This window comes from Pollicipes pollicipes, unplaced genomic scaffold, assembly GCF_011947565.3.
Source record: "Pollicipes pollicipes isolate AB1234 unplaced genomic scaffold, Ppol_2.1 Scaffold_2555;HRSCAF=2994_pilon_pilon_pilon, whole genome shotgun sequence".
Taxonomy (NCBI): domain Eukaryota; kingdom Metazoa; phylum Arthropoda; class Thecostraca; order Pollicipedomorpha; family Pollicipedidae; genus Pollicipes; species Pollicipes pollicipes.
In genome coordinates, this window is record NW_023596136.1 from 40403308 (window position 1) to 40419718 (window position 16411).

The 16411-nt window shown below is 52.0% G+C and overlaps 2 protein-coding genes across 3 annotated transcripts in view; one reads left to right on the plus strand and one right to left on the minus strand.

Annotated features, from left to right (window-relative positions):
- LOC119101179 (saccharopine dehydrogenase-like oxidoreductase) overlaps window positions 1-16411 on the plus strand; it is a 52122-nt gene that overhangs the window by 12972 nt on the left and 22739 nt on the right. The window contains exons 3-6 of the mRNA XM_037224461.1: window positions 947-1021; window positions 2277-2456; window positions 2823-2956; window positions 3887-4032. Coding sequence (XP_037080356.1) covers window positions 947-1021; window positions 2277-2456; window positions 2823-2956; window positions 3887-4032 — 535 coding nt within the window. The remainder of the gene's footprint in view (window positions 1-946; window positions 1022-2276; window positions 2457-2822; window positions 2957-3886; window positions 4033-16411) is intronic.
- LOC119103932 (myosin heavy chain IB-like) overlaps window positions 8655-16411 on the minus strand; it is a 16376-nt gene continuing 8619 nt past the window's right edge. Inside the window, exons 1-2 of one of the 2 annotated variants that reach the window (XM_037227643.1) lie at window positions 9419-9686; window positions 8655-9388 (exon numbers count right to left, since the gene is read on the minus strand). In XM_037227643.1, coding sequence (XP_037083538.1) covers window positions 8952-9388; window positions 9419-9665 — 684 coding nt within the window. In that variant the 5' untranslated portion in view covers window positions 9666-9686 and the 3' untranslated portion in view covers window positions 8655-8951. Of the gene's footprint in view, window positions 9687-16411 lie in introns of those variants that run through there. The other variant, XM_037227635.1, reaches the window with a different exon arrangement.

Below are 16411 nucleotides of genomic sequence, written 5' to 3' on the forward strand. Positions count from 1 at the left end.
GGAGAGGAGAGAGGAGAGAGAGAGAGGAGACAGAGACAGAGACGAGACAGAGAAGAGACAGAGACAGAGACAGAGACCAGAGACAGAGACAGAGACAGAGACAGAGACAGAGACAGAGACAGAGACAGAGACAGGAAAGAGAGAGACAGAGACAGGACAGAGACAGAGACAGAGACAGAGACAGAGACAGAGACAGAGACAGAGACAGAGACAGAGAACAGAGACAGAGACAGAGACAGAGGACAGAGACAGAGACAGAGCAGAGAAGAGAACAGAGACAGAGACAGAGACAGAGACAGAGACAGAGACAGAGACAGAGCAGAGACAGAGACAGAGGACAGAGACAGAGACAGAGACAGAGACAGAGCAGAGACAGAGACAAGACGGACAGAGACCGAGACAGAGACAGAGCAGAGACAGAGACAGAGACAGAGACAGAGACAGAGACAGAGACAGAGACAGAGACAGAGACAGAGACAGAGACAGAGACAGAGACAGAGACAGAGACAGAGACAGAGACATGACAGAAGAGACAGAGGAGGGGGAGGGGGGGGGGGAGGGAGAGGGAGGGAGAGGGAGAGGGAGAGAGAGAAGTCGAAAGTGTGCACAGATTTCTTTAATCCGTTTTCTTGACCATTCTGTAGTCACTGTCACGTACATGTTTGGTATAACTGGATCGTTCCAGGCAGTGCATTTCAGTATACAAGCCAGAATTCCTTGGGCGTACCTTGGTTTCCACTTAGAAACCAGCAAACATCTTTGTAATTCGCTCAAAGTACCAATAACCCTCATGTGGTAAAGACGTTCAGTATCGGGCGCGCATGCGGCTTTCACCATTCGTTGTGTACGTATCGTGTGTGGTATGCGCGACCTCGGCTACGGCCGCGATGCATTCTGGAGGCGGCCGGTGCAGACCGGCACTGACGTGCGGCCGGCCTGCTTGCAGTACCGCTTCTTCGGCGACCAGGTGGTCAAGGCGTGCGTCTCGAACGGCGCCAGTCACGTGGACATCAGCGGCGAGGCCCCAGGTGAGGGCGGCTGGCGGGGTGCCGCCGGACGGCCGGGGTGGCGCCGGCCGGCCGGAGGGGTCGGAGCGGCCGCCGGCGGCGGGTGGCGCCCCCAGGGCTGCCGGCCGGCCGTCGCAGCTGTCGTCCGCGCCATTACCGCCGGCTGCCGCCCATTAGCGCCGTAACTGGGCGGCCCACCTGGCCGACTGCTCCCTGCTCAGCTATCGGGCGGGTCGATGGCCTGGGGCGACGCCGGGGACCGCTCCGCCCAGAGCAGTTATGTGTTTGCTACGGCGCTTTAAGAGTTTTATTCGCAGGCATCTGTTTCTAATTAGATGTAGTGAGCTTTGCAGCCGGTCAGGATTAAGGAAGTGTGCAAGCAGAGCGAGCCAAACTTATAGAATTGTGGTACCGACGCATCGGCTTAGCATTGATCAGAATGTTTATATGTTGCCTGAAATGCACTAGAGTTGAACCGCTGAGGCTGCGGGTTAGGCCAGTGGCAAACGACGTTCTTTCGTTCACTCGCCAAGGACGACCGACTCTAATGGCCCATCAGCCTGACTGGCAGACGTATATGATAAAGCATGGAGTAATGCTTTTTGCGACTCGATTTGGAAGGCGTCTTCGTGACTTCGGACGTTTTCAAGTAGTGTTCTAACCCGACCCTGCGCATGTAAACAGGCACGTCATCTTGACAATCGATGACATGATTAGGTCCCTGTAGGGTCGCCAATTTGTCAGATGTCGCCGCACACCTGTCTAGACTTACCGGCATGCGAAGAGCAATGCACGCACGCCATTTCTCCATGCGCCTGATGCTGCTAGACGACACGGGATTCATCTGTTGAGCTATTTTTCACGCTGCTCCATTGGACATGATTTGTTTTGTGACTACTCTGTGGATCATAAGAGAGAGAGGTGTCGAGGCGGCAAATGTCACGTGGGCCTGCTGCTGGAGCCGGAGAGCTTTGAGCTGAAATTTAGGCGGCTTGTGGCTGCGTAACTGGTTGTTGCCATCCTCAGTTTTTGTCTCAGAATGTTCACATCGCAGGAAATGCAAGCCGTTCCCGTCGGAGAGGACACACGCACCACTAAAAGCACGCATAGCAGTAACCTGCACTTTCAAAAGAGGCCGGCTAGCGTAGACAATGGGGACCCCACGCGACGCACGACGGGTACGGGGAGAGCGCACAGCTGACGCGTGCGTCGGCCGTGGCCGCTCGTTGGCGCCAAACACCCTACATCCCAACACTCCCTGCCCGCCAGTTCCTGGAGGGCACCCAGCTGAATTACCACGAGGCGGCAGAGAAGGCGGGCGTGTACGTGGTTGGCGCGTGTGGCTTCGACTCCATCCCAGCCGACATGGGCGTGGTGTTCGTGCACGACAAGTTTGACGGCGACCTGAACGGCATCGAGAGCTACTTCAACGTCAAGACTGGCCCCAAGGTACGAGCGGGCCAACGGCGGTCCCGCCTGCCCTTGGAAGCATGGCCGCCTGGGAGGAACAGTCGTGCGGCGGACTGCTGGCTCTTCCACGCGTTTATACGCGCCTCATGCTCCAACATGGTCATCTTCTAGAGACCACTTCCATGTACCGGCCTGCTTGTCGGTGTCAGACGTGCTGTGAGCTGGCTGTATGCTCCTCTCTCACCAGGTGGGGAGGGTCTCAGTATCGACGGCTTCGTGTGCACGGGGCAGACCTCGCTCGCCAGCGGCGGCGTGTGGCCGTGATGGTGGGGCCAGAGGGCCGGGCCCAACCCCGCTGACGCCCCGGCTGCAGGGCAGCGCTGATGTGTCTTCTGGGCGTGCCAGGGCTACCGGGGCATCCACTACGCCACCTACCAGTCGGCCATCCACGGCTTCGCCAACCAGCACGAGCTGGGCCCGCTGCGCCGCCGGCTGTTCGGCAAACGGCTGCCCAGGTCCGACTACAAGCTGCCGAACCGGTGAGTGGTGCTGCTGGGGTGACGCACGGCACGTGCGCCGGGCTCGTCCGGCGGCTGTGTTGTGAGGACATTGAGGATTGTCAGCTTCTCTGCCGTCTGGCGGGGAGCTGCTCTTCTAGCCTCACCAGCTGTGCCGGTCGCAGCGCTGGTGAGTGGCAGGCCGAAGTGAGTGGCGGTCCGAGGCTCGATATGTCACGTGCTGACATGTGACCGTGCTTGGGGATCAGACCATGGAGAATCACTGCGTCCAGGACGGACCGTCGACGTGTTGAAAGTACGAATAACGCCGACGATGATCCCTTGCATGCAGCACACATACAGCCACCGCCAAGCAGATGTAGAGGAAAGAGTCGTTGGTGAGGGCTGTTGGCCTCTGGGCGATAAAATGCGCTTCTAGTTTTGCGTTTGGTGGCTGATCAATGCATGCATTTCTGCATTTTTTCATGAACCAGGTGAATATTCAGGGAACATGCAAACCGTGCCGCAAATCAGGCTGCTCCTTACAATATGCGTGCGCCCGGAATACAGAGCGGGACCCGGTTACTGCCACTGTGCACGGAGTCCAAGAGCACTGTGTCGGCTGGCCGGCGCAAGTCTGGATATCCGGCGGTGCACTGGTGACACGGCCTGGGGTTGATCCCGCTGACGCGCTGTCCTCCGCAGCGGCCTGATGCTGATCCCGCTGACCTGCCGTCCGACCCTGCTGACCTGCCGTCCATCCGCAGCGACCTGGTGTTGACCCCTCTGACCTGCCGCCCGTCCGCAGCGGCCTGATTCCGACCCCGCTGACCCGCCGTCCGTCCGCAGCGGCCTGATGTTGACCCCGCTGACCTGCCGCCTGTCCGCAGCGGCCTGGTGTTGACCCCGCTGACCTGCCGCCTGTCCGCAACGGCCTGATGTTGACCCCGCTGACCTGCCGTCCGTCCGCAGCGGTAACCTGCACAGCAGCTCGGTCATCAATAAGTACTGCCTGCCGTTCCTCGGCTCGGACAAGTCGGTGGTACAGCGCAGCGTGTTCCACAATTACGAGAAGCGCGGCTGGCGCAACGTCCAGTACAGCCCGTACGTGGGCATCGGTATGTACCGCCGCGCTCTGCGCCAGCTGACTGTGGGCAGCACACGCGATGTGACCTGTTGTGAAGGACACAACATGCAGAGAGACACGACGTGGTTTGAAATGGCCTGTTGTGGAACATGCAACATACAGAGAAACGCGACGTGATTTGAAATGACTGTGTAAGAGGCAATACTTCACCGGAAATCCGCCACGGCGCAGACCCAGCTGCCGCCAGGGAGCGTGCCCACCTCGGCCAACCGGCATGTTCTCGCATGCCGTGAAGTCGTGCTGGTAATGTGTGTTTCCATTGCTTCTGATCAGCTGCTTACTGGCAAAGGCGTAAATTTTGATGAAGACCTGATTGTTCGTCGATATTTCGTTGTATAGGCCACTTTTGACGTTTATGCACTGGCTTAATTGCTGAAAAAAACTGAAAAAGGCGACCAAACCACGCGACCAGCAGCAGCTAGGTTGTTGAACCGGAGCTGCGGTCTACACCATTTCCTCTTTGCTGGCATGATAGCAGCTTCAGACGCTGACGGACCATGCACTGCACCTAACGTCACCCAATTTTCCTGCCGAGGAAGCTATCAGGGCGGCGTGTCAGCGTGCCCCAGTACCTAAAGCCACAGTTTTAAGCACAGATTGAGAGTTGAGGCTTCTCCACATATCCGTGATGAAATTGTACGTAGCGCTACCCGGCGCGCTGCCTCACGTCATGCCCGCGGCGAAATGGGTACGTATCGGGCCGCCGAGCCAGGCTCGCTACATTGCTGCCTCCCACTTCAGTCCCAAATTTCAGCGTCATGTCAACTTCATGGTGTGGGCTTGTCTGGATGATTGGAGCACTCCAAACACGTATGCATGATTTCGAATTTCTGATCTGATTTGGCAGCCAATTAATTTGCGGGTCGGCGCGGTTTGTGCAACGTCAGCAAGTAGCTGGCTCTCACTTGCCAGTGGCTGTAATCGTACCTAGGTCATAGCCGTGACCAGCCTGGTAGTGCCACTTACCTGTCATATCGGCCCGTCAGTTTTATGATGGTCTGTTTCCAACAACGTTGGAAATGACGTCATTCTGCCCCGTTCAGTCTCGTGAACTTTCCACGGGGTACGCGGCTACCACGGCCCTGGCCGCAGAGTTGCATCTGATGCCGGAGCGCCCTGAGAAGTCGGCTGTCATGGTGACCATCAGCCATCATGGAATCATCCTTAGCTTCGCAAACTCCCATGCTGATTATGGCTCCGGTGCAACAAAGTTTGGTCGGACGCAGGCCTCGAACCCACGATCTTCCGGTCACAAGACCGGGGCCGTGCGCTGCTCCATTGGGGCACGGCGCCTCTCCTGTACCTGGTCAGCAGAGCAGTCGCCATTGACTTATGACCATAGAAACAGCGACGCCTTCGATAATGCTGAGCGCCAATTAGGTCGTCAATATCCATTCATCTCTCACAAACGCGAGATTGAAGCTGTTGGCCACACCTTATGCCGGAGTCATGCTGAAGAAAGTTACGAACATCTTCTTCCTGGTGGGCTAGCGGTCTGGGATGCTTGGGTTCGCCATGACCATTCAGCCTTGGCGCACGACAGTTGTGGTTTTGAATATTCTAACTGCCGGCAGCAATCTCAGACCCGGGGTTCCAACATACGAGCCAGTTCTCCGCGTTCCAGGACTCAGACCAGTTTTTTTTCGCCTGAGGACTGGAACCAGTTCTCTCATTCCAGGACTCTGGCCAAGCATTGTTTCGCTCAGGACTGGACTGTCCCAGCTCGGCTCCGGCGGGTCCTGCCTCTCCGTTGTTTCGCTCAGGACTGGACTGTCCTGACCTGGCTCCGGCGGGTCCTGCCTCTCCGTTGTTTCGCTCAGGACCGGACTGTCATGGCCCGGCTCCGGCGGGTCCTGCCTCTCCGTTGTTTCGCTCAGGACCGGACTGTCCTGACCTGGCTCCGGGTCCTGCCTCTCAGTTGTTTCGCTCAGGACCGGACTGTCCTCACCTGGCTCCGGCGGGTCCTGCCTCTCAATTGCGGGTCACATGCGATCTGGACAAGGAACACGGACAAGTTGGCAGCATTTCATCCTGTCAACCCGCGAATGTGTGATCCGCAAGAACCCTTGGGCTTTTGGCTGGATCATAGGCAATACTTAAATTTTAACAATCAAAATAATGCATTTTTCCTGTTTGTTAGGTTTTGTACTTATCCAAAAACCAGAGTGCGCTGCCAAACTTAAAACAAGTATACAAAAGTCCCATCTTCATTTTTACAACAAGAACACAAGTGACAGGATACCTATGACAGACATGACATACCAATGAACCATGTTGCACAAATTGAACAGCTTTAATGAAACGTCCCAATGAAAAACTAAAGAAGAACAACCCGAATGTTAAGAACTTACCCGATTTCATTGAGCAGCTGTGAGATGGGTCCTTAGTGTAAACACAACTACACACTGCACTCGGCTGTAGTTGCGAAGGCGTGGCGCACTCAACATTTCTTGTTTCGCGCACAAACCATGCCTCACAAATCACAATTCATATCCATGATCAATGAAATGCACTGGACGCTCTGAGCCTTTCACTGTCCACTCCACTCACTCACTTGCCAACGTAGCCCGCAATTACTGGTATATCAAATACGCAACACGATTCGAAATTGAAAAAAGTTGTAGAATAGAGTTTCTATTTAGGTCTAAAGAAACTGCAATCTACGACCTCGACCACATAAGATACGTTTATCTCTTAATCCGATTCTTATTAGTGTTCGACCCATGTTTCATTCGACCCATGTTCCATCGGACTTGTCCACCTCTTCCAACATATGTAGCTGCCGCCCTGTCTGAACAAATTTCATCTCATCTTATAACGTCATTAAGACATTTAAACGTTCATACGTTTCGCATGACCTGCTGCTCTTAGCAGGTCATGCGAAATGTGGAAAAAGTTCCTGGACAGGATTTTAACAGTTTGTTTATTGTCGCAGGAGTTTTTCTGCAGGATGTAACAAGATGGCGCGTGTTTGTGGCATTGCTAAATGCACTAATTACTGAAGGGGCACATATTCGTAGACGACATATTATTGCTATCCTTGCTGTCACGCGGCATCACACAAACCGCGCGACGGTTGCGATGGTAGAGAACATGCATAGTGGTAACAGGGAGATGTGGATCATTTCAAAGCTACCATGTGGTACTTACGCGATGTTTTTGCACGTTTCCACTTAGGGTCAGCAAACACCATAGGAGAGACTGCCTCTCTTGAATGCGGGATATGAATTTGTGGCGATTGTGGCGCAGTCGAATGTTGCTCATGCTTGCGCATGAGGAGACTTTCCATGACGTGAAGCGTCCGGCATTTTGTACGGTGTTAATGTAAAGCCATCAATTGATGCCTGCAATTTTAGAAGACTTGGCCTGTGGTCTACTGAGATGACATGGAATGGGGAAATCTTCGGTTCATTTCCGTGACAGACAAATTTAATGTCCTCCCTCTTCCTTCATATTTGTACTTAAAATCTACCGCCACAGTGTTTGATATCTAATTTGGTGCATTTCAACTTCCATTGGCCAGGTGCCTTGATCGCTGCTTTCTAAGCAACGTCACTAGTGTTAGCCGAACAATGCCGTGTATTGGGCGGCATTGCGAGTTGCCATTAAATGCATACTCAATGGCATAGGCTTAAAATTAACGACAACTGACTACGTGCATATTGCAATGACTTATTACATGCAGGTTAATGAAGGTCAGCATTGCAGCCCAGCGCGCTTTTGTGGACTGGATCACTATCGGAGTGGGACGGGCTGGTTCTCAGGCTAATATTTTGAAGAAAATTGCGCCTCTATTCCGGACCCATGGGTCCAAGTCCCATGGCTTCCGAGCCCACGGGTCAAGGTTCCAGACTCCCCAGATCCGGAGTCGGACCCGTGCGACCTATGGCAGCAGCTCCTAGAGGCTAGATGACGTCAGAGGCAGAGCGGACCATGCCGAGCATTGCGAAGTGATTAACTGTTGCCACAAATTGTACCACTGACGTGGAATGTTGGGTTCGGATGGTGGAGTTTATGGCTCGTGCAACAAGCCGTGCTTGGCGTGGGCTCTGGTCCCAGAACCCATCCATTCAAAAGACTCGCGCCAAGTCTTTAAAAATGTTCAGGATTTGAACCACGCAGTTCAAGCGTACCACTGCGCACGTCGTCATATCAGCAGATGGCTCCAAACCTTCCGCTCGGTAACAACCTGAGTGAGACTCAACGCACAATCGGAACTACCTCGTTTATGCCGGTTTTGCATGGAAATCTAAGGGCGCTTGGCGGAATTGCGTTGTCCAGTTGGACATGATCAATCACCAGACTTAATCCATTTCAGTGGCATGGTTCGTTGTTTATTGGTTTTTGTATACGCTCTCTTTGGTGTGAACAAATGGAGACGTTTTCACGTGTGGTCGAAGTTGGCTGCCACCAGCGACGTGATGACGTGGTGATACGTTCTTGCTGTTGCTAATGTGAAATTAAGGCCCCGAATCAAGTATTGTGTTTTGCTGCACCCCTTTCAAATTCTCACGGGGATATGCGCGTTCTGTATTTCACACCACTATTTAATCCAAACGTGCGGCAATCGGTTGGAACATTATATTGACGAAGAGCGTGTGAGACTTAAGCAAAGACCAGCGGTTGCAAGGGGACTGGAACGAAGGTGTAAATGGACCCTCACTCGAGGGCCAGCGGTTGGAACACATCCGGGACAATGGAGAGTGACAACCCGGACGAACGGTGCTCGTCTCTCAGCTTGGATGGCTCGATGCTGCTGTTTGTGCATTTCAATGCACATACTGCAAAGAGCTACGAGCACTTCCTTCCTGGTTGGCTGGGGGTCTAGGATGCGCTGGCTCGCCATGGCCGTTCAGCCTTGGCGCACGGCAGTTGTGGTTGTAGGATATTCTACTTGCCGGCAGCGATCTCGGCTCCATTGTTCCAGGACTCCGGCCAGTTCTCCGGATTCCAGGACTGGGGCCAGTTCTGCGGATCCCAGGACTCGGGCCAGTTCTCCGGATTCCAGGACTCCGGCCAGTTTCCCCCATTCCAGGACTCTTGCCCGTTCTTCGCGTTCCAGGACTCGGGCCAGTTCTCCTCATTCCAAGACTCGGGCCAGTTCTCCGGATCCCAGGACTCGGGCCAGTTCTCCGGATCCCAGGACTCGGGCCAGTTCTCCGGATCCCAAGACTCGGGCCAGTTCTCCTCATTCCAGGATTCGGGCCAGTCCTCCTCATTCCAGGACTCTGGCCAAGCATTGTCACCGCCAGGACCGGACTGTTCTGGCCCGGGTCCGGCAGGGCCCTGCTCCTCCATTTCAGGTCCCATGCCTTCCGAGCCCATGGGTCCAGGTCCCATGCCTCCAGAGCCCATGGGTCCAGGTCCCATGCCTCCAGAGCCCATGGGTCCAGGTCCCATGCCTCCAGAGCCCATGGGTCCAGGTCCCATGCCTCCAGAGCCCATGGGTCCAGGTCCCATGCCTCCCGGGCCCATGGATCCTGGACCCATCTCTCCAGACTCTCCAGACCCGGAACCGGGCCCCATGGGTCCCGGTCCCCCAGGACGCTGGGGCCTGGCTGTGGCGCAGGCCAGAGCGGCAGCGATGACGAGGAAGCTCTTCATGGCTGGTTGGTGGGTGAGGTGATGCTCAAGGCAGAACTCCTGGCCGTTATATACGGGTCGCCTGTGACTGAGCACAGCTGCCCCCGTCAACCACAACTGGCCCGCCTCTGCCCAGTCACGGGCCGGCTATTGTGCGACGCCAGACAGGAACAGGCTCCTGGCCGCCTGAGTGATGTCCAGGTGTTGCTTGGTAATGGCTGGGCACTGGGAAAATGAAACACTTACGGATAGATGTGGAGATTTCTTGGGCATTGCTTGCATCACTGCTGGCATTTAGCACGCGAATTCGACCTATAGTTGGCGAGAACATCATACATGAAGTTTTCAGGAAGAGCAGGATACGTCAAGAATATCTCACGTGCGTGATTATTGAAAGTTTCTGGATCGCATGCTAATATGGACGTGATGATACATGACATCACACTATCATATACAGATACATGTATAACCTAGAATATAATGTGTGTAATGTAGGGCATAATGTATGTATGTGGGGGCGTAACAGCGACGTGAAACACCATCCTAAACACACACTTGGGCACGTGGATTAAACGGCGCCTTAGAAGTCTCCGGCTCTTGGGGAGGATTTAGCAATGGAGAGAATGCACATTCTCCACTAAGAAAGTCGAGCTGAATACGGGATGAAACAGTAGCACGCAATAAAAGCATGCAATTTTTTCTGTCGTTTTTACGGGGCGTGGCCACCAAGTTGTGGTTTGAGTGCAAATTACGTAAGTTGTTAAACAACGCGTGTGTGAGAAACATTGTTCTCACGCAGAAGGCAGTAGTAATAAATGGCCTTATTCCTCGGAAGAAGATCGGGAGAATGGAGAAATAGATGTGCTATATTATAGGAGAAAGGAGATATAGATGCATGTAGAACGTTTCGCCTACATTATCTTCATGGGTGTAAAGCTAAAGCAGGATTTCTTGTTCTCCTTTTGGCAGGGCTTGTGGTTTTTATTGAAATAATTAGCTGCGTTTTTTAGATTCACCCTTTATTTAAACTAGGTTTTGACAATTATTTGTACAACTCATCGAGGTCCTAGAAAAACAACATGGAGACCGATAAATTACTGGCAGCGGCTCTGACGTTGGAGACTACTGCTCTGCGCGCATCATTTCTGTAGTACTCTGACGCTGATTTAGAAAAGGCCGTACGGGAGCCGTGTCGGGCAGTGGTAGTAGGATTGATTGATAATATACATAAAGACGATATAAAAATTCAGCTCAGCATCATTCAGTGATAACGGTGTTGATTTATTTAGTATTTATAATATATGTTTAGTAGTTATAACATATATTTAGTATTTATAACGGTAGTATTTGGTATTTACGCAGACTCAACGTCGGTGAGTAGATGCAGCGGTGCAAACTATATAGGGCTGGTTTGCCCGGTAAGGTGGAAGTAATTCCACCGCCCCTGCCGCATCGACCTCCGAGCCTCCGCAGCTCCGCCCCCGCAGCACTGACCGAGTCACGCAGTAGTCTGGCGTCCCGGACCGCGTAGTTTTGTGTGTCAATTCTGGAGCAGAGAAAATCGTGAGACTAAATAAATACTGCTAACCATGTTCTCCCTGAACTTGGGCAAATTTCTTCTCAGAGTTGGCGGAGGGACTTGGCTGGAAGGTACCTGCTCCAACTGCTACATGCCAGATGTTCTTGCTTATGTTATGGTGGCTAGCATGACATTTCAGTCGTAAGTTTGTCCTGATCTGGCCTAGGGAGCTATGGAACAGGTGCGCATTTCAAGCATTGCTTTCTATCAGTCTTAATTGCGACTCACACTAGAATAAAACTGTCAATATAAGCAACTTTATATCAGCTTCATAGCTTCAAAAGTACAATAGGGTGATCGTACACTTAGGAAGAAAGCACTTACTTAAGAAGCTAAACAAGTTAGAATTACGAGCAGCCAATTTTCCATGGTCTGAGGCAATTAATGTCCGTCCCAGTGACTCAATTGGTCAGAGCGCTTGCCTTCCGATCCACCACCCGTGGCGGGGTGGGTTCGAGTCGCTTTATGGCGTTCGCTATTTGGCCTTGACAGGTATGGCCTGCGGCCGGTGGCAGCGGTCCCGCTGAAGGTCAGTTGACGTCAGAGGGCAGGACGGACCGTGCCGAGCATTGCAGCACGTTAAGCTTTCGCCACCAAAGTATGCGTTGGCATGGAATTGCGCGATCGGGTGGTAGGGGTCAGGGATCACACGACAAGCACTGCTTAGCGTGAGCGCTGATCCCTGAAGTCCATTCATTCAGAGGGTTCGGATCAGATCCTTAAAAAAATCACTGAGACCAGCCAGTACATGGTGTTAACTGTCGACTAATCCAGCAGTGAGCTCTGGGAGCGCCGCTCCCAGAGCTCACAGCGCGTTTGCCACTGAGACCAGCCAGGGCATGGTGTTAGCTGTCAACTGCTACTAAAGAATGCCCCGCAATACCAGTTGTGTACACGGTGCAGACTCACTTTGGCTATTTTATTCTGCTTAGACCTTAAATACTTTGATAACGCATCGCATCCTTCAGTAGTACGCTCGCGACGAAACGAATGGCATCTGTGCCTGTGCCTGATAGGTCTTCGGTCATGCACGTGCAAGTATATTGATTCGGTACATAAGCAAGCGCAATGATCATTAACGCATTGCTTAGGGTCCTAGTCCGTAGGGTCGGGTTGCTCAAGTTTCAGTTTTTGCCTTAGGTCACGGAAGGTGCCCTCGACTTATGGCCTCGCTCCTGACAGCTTTCTCCGGTAGTGGTGGATCCTGATCCGCTCCTGTGACTGAGGCTTTTAAAGCACATAACTGCAGCGTCTTACACATCCTTTGAGCCCTTTTCCGTCCTTTGCAATATTTTGGGTCACGTTCACCGCTATGACGGCATTTGAGAAACATTATATCATGCATCTTGTTTTGTGACTTTAACCGCATGAGAAGCTGTCGGCATAATGTATCGGGTTTTGTTTCGTATATATGTCCAGTATTGTGTAGCAAGCATGTAACTATTTAAACCCAGTAAGTGTTGGAGGAACGCCACGCATACTTCCATACAAATAAATAGTCATGTCAGCATGGTTGAGTTAACACTCTAAGCGGGAATGGCATGGAGGGCATATATGTCTTGTGTCCGAAAATGTAACTGTTTATGTTTACAGCAGTCATGCAGTTGAATGTTAAGATCAGCTTACAACAGCCAGCCCTGAGCCTGTTGGGGAGGTGCGTTGAATCTTCAGCGCTGTCATATTTGCCAAACATGATGGGCATTATATGCGAATTGGTAGCTGATTATCATCGCCAGCTCATCGATATTGCTGGCAGTGCGTGCAGGTGGTCCGACTAAGCCTCCATCGTAAGCACTACTGGCTTCGTCGTTTGTCGTGAAATGCAGAAGCCATATTTAATGTTGACTTTTGCATGCAGAAGTTTCAATAGTTGTAAATATAACAGAGCCTGATACCATTGTATTGATCGGCTTTGTGGCTCAAAACTCTATCAAATCTAACTATATCAAATATCAAAACTAAATGAAACTCTATCAAAAAACTCAAAACTCAAAACTCTACGCCCCGAAACTCTATCGGTAAGAACTAGAGACGCAACATTGCAGCCCGTCAACCCGCCGCTGTCTGACCGTCAAGAACCTGCGGGCTTTTGGCCAGGGTGTGCGCTAGACTTGGCGGCCTTTTGCACAAAGAAAATATTATTGCGGTTATTTCTGATGTTCAAAGAATTCAAAGACCAGTGTGCGCTACCAAGCACAAAACAGTTCTGAAAAAATAGTAGTCTTACTTTACAAGGTCATCATTGACAGCATCCCGTGGCAGAAATGACATACCAGTAAATCAGGTCGCACAATTTGAGCAGCGTTAGGCAATCATCTCACTGAAAAAAACTGAAGAATAGCAGCCCAAATTTTCCAAACTTGGCCGGATTTCGCTGAGCAGCAGACAGGTCGTTCATTTATATAAACACAGGTACACAATGCACTTGACTGTTGTTGTGGGGGTGCAATGCACTCAAAATTTCTTGTTTCATGCACAAACAATTCTTCGCAATCAATATCAGTGATAAGTGAGTTGAAAAGGAAACCGTGTTTTGCGTAGCCCCAGCCGCACTCGGTTGTCAATACAGCCCGCTACTACTTTTGTATTACCTGCGCAGAAGTTGTCGAAGCTAAGCAATGTATGGCGTAGAAGTTCTCTATTTATGCCTGCAAAACATAGAATTTATGACCTCAATAACAGGGGTTGTGCGTATGATAGGTTTCATCTTCATTGCGATTGTCATTAGTTTTCAACAATGTCTCATGAAAGGAGTGTCCCACATTTGTACGGGGTTTTGAACTGAGATAGCCATCTTAACGATGATTCAGTTCAGTTCACAACCCTGTCTTTTCAAGCCTTCAAACCGTCTGGTTCCTGAGCTTGACGCCCGCGAACTCGCAAAGTATTTGGTGCAGACTATCGTCGTCGTGTTCCGGGGCGGCAGGGTCGGAAGAGTACCGTGTCGTGCGCTAGGTTCTTATGTCCGGTAGCGCAACATTCAGAGACTTGAGATGATAAACGAAAACAGGACGTCAGAAAAACTACGAGACGAAAATACGAAATAAAAGCAAATTATCATGCGAGCGATGAGCAGAATCCTCTTGTGAGCCAAATTTGATGGGCCGTCTACTGCATACAATAGCCATCCCATGACTGGGTAGAGAGCGGCCACATGTGGATGACAGTGCCGGCACAGCGCCCGGTGACGGGGGCAGCTGTGCTCAGTCACAGGCGACCCGTATAAAACGGCCAGAAGTTCTGCCTTGAGCATCACCTCACCCACCAGCCAGCCATGAAGAGCTTCCTCGTCATCGCTGCCGCTCTGGCCTGCGCCACAGCCAGGCCCCAGCGTCCTGGGGGACCGGAGCAGGGCCCTGCCGGAGCCGGGCCAGAGCAGTCCGGTCCGGAGGGGAACAATGCCTGGCCGGAGTCCTGGAACGAGGAGAACTGGCCCGAATCCTGGGATCCGGAGAACTGGCCTGAGTCCTGGGATCCGGAGAACTGGCCCGAGTCCTGGGATCCGGAGAACTGGCCCGAGTCCTGGGATCCGGAGAACTGGCCCGAGTCTTGGAATGAGGAGAACTGGCCCGAGTCCTGGAACGCGAAGAACGCGCAAGAGTCCTGGAATGGGGGAAACTGGCCGGAGTCCTGGAATGCGGAAAACCGGCCGGAGTCCTGGAATCCGGAGAACTGGCCCGAGTCCTGGGATCCGGAGAACTGGCCCGAGTCCTGGAATCCGGAGAACTGGCCCGAGTCCTGGAACAATGGAGCCGAGATTGCTGCCGGCAAGTAGAAAATTGAACAACCATACCCGCCGTCCGACATGGTCAGATGCCGTGTCAGGCGGCGGGTAGACATGGCATCTGACCATGTGTACCCGCCAATGGAATACCCTTCTCTGCAGTGTATTCCATTCGCTTACACTATGGCTACGACGACCCAGCATGTTCAAGACCCCCGGCGAATGAGAAGTGTTTGCAGCTTGCTGCTGGTTGTGCAGTGCGATAGAGAGCGGCATCATGCAGCAGCTCCTCTGTAGCACCAGCAGTAGCAGCTCCAGCTTAGAGGCGAGCACCGGCCGCGTTTTTTTCTGGCTGTCTTGCCCAGCCGGCATTCCAGCCGCTGTTCTTCGCTTGAATATTGATGTGGTCCTTCGCTCATGTCACCTTTCCTATCAGATACCTTACATTTTGTCTGAAGAACTATCTAGTACACTGTGTAAGCGTTCCTTGTGAAGGTTTCAACCCATGGCAGGAAACTGGGATGATGTTTGGGATGATGTTTGATGTTTGTCAGACATTGATAAGCAAATGAAATACATTTGAATTGACGACCGAATTCACAACTGTGTCTCCAAAGTTGTCACAGCTCTTGTATCATCAAAACAGGAGCATGTGGCGGCTCTGCTGAGCGCCTAAAGCTGGGGCTCCTCCCCTGGACGGTGCAGTACAGGTCTTATGACGGATGGGTTGTGAGTTCTACACACCTTTTTCCGTTTGTATGTCATTTAGGCGAGATGTGAGAGCAACAGTTAAGCACGCTCACAGTATGCATGAGATTTGTTGCGCATGAAGCTTAGCTTCATCTGACGTTGATATCCTTAAACTGGCCGAGGCGACACGGCGCGGAGGTAAAACGTGAACCTATTCCAGCTGTGTCAGAGGGCGACGGTGGTTTTTGTCAGACCGTATACAAAACGGTGCGCCAAGTCACAGAACGATCGTGAAAATTCACCAGATTTAGGTACTGGTCGGGGCCAAATGCAGAACAGTTTTGCCACGGGCAACGACTCCTTTCGGACGCCGGTGTATGCAATGCCAGGGTCAAATGCATGACTAACCCGCGTGTGGTGAAAGTTGAAGAAAAAAAAAGGAAGTCGTACCTGTCGGGGAAATGCCTTAACATTTTGCTGTGTAGATGCTCGGAACAACTCTAAGTTTTCAGGCGATAGCTGTGAAAAGCATTTCTCTTCCCAATTTCAAGCTGTTGCATTCATGAGGTTGTGGACAAAAGTACGCATAGAAAAGTTAGTATGGCAGTTGTTCGTAAGACGAATTAGTGTGTCCCCAGTTCGTCCGTATATATTGGGAGGGGAAAACAGCGAGAAAAAAGTGAAGACAAGTTGTTTAGATTAAAACAAGTTGCAATTCGTAGCGTCAAAAGCTCGTACGTAAAAGTTTGTGGATGCAAAGTTGTTATGGTGATG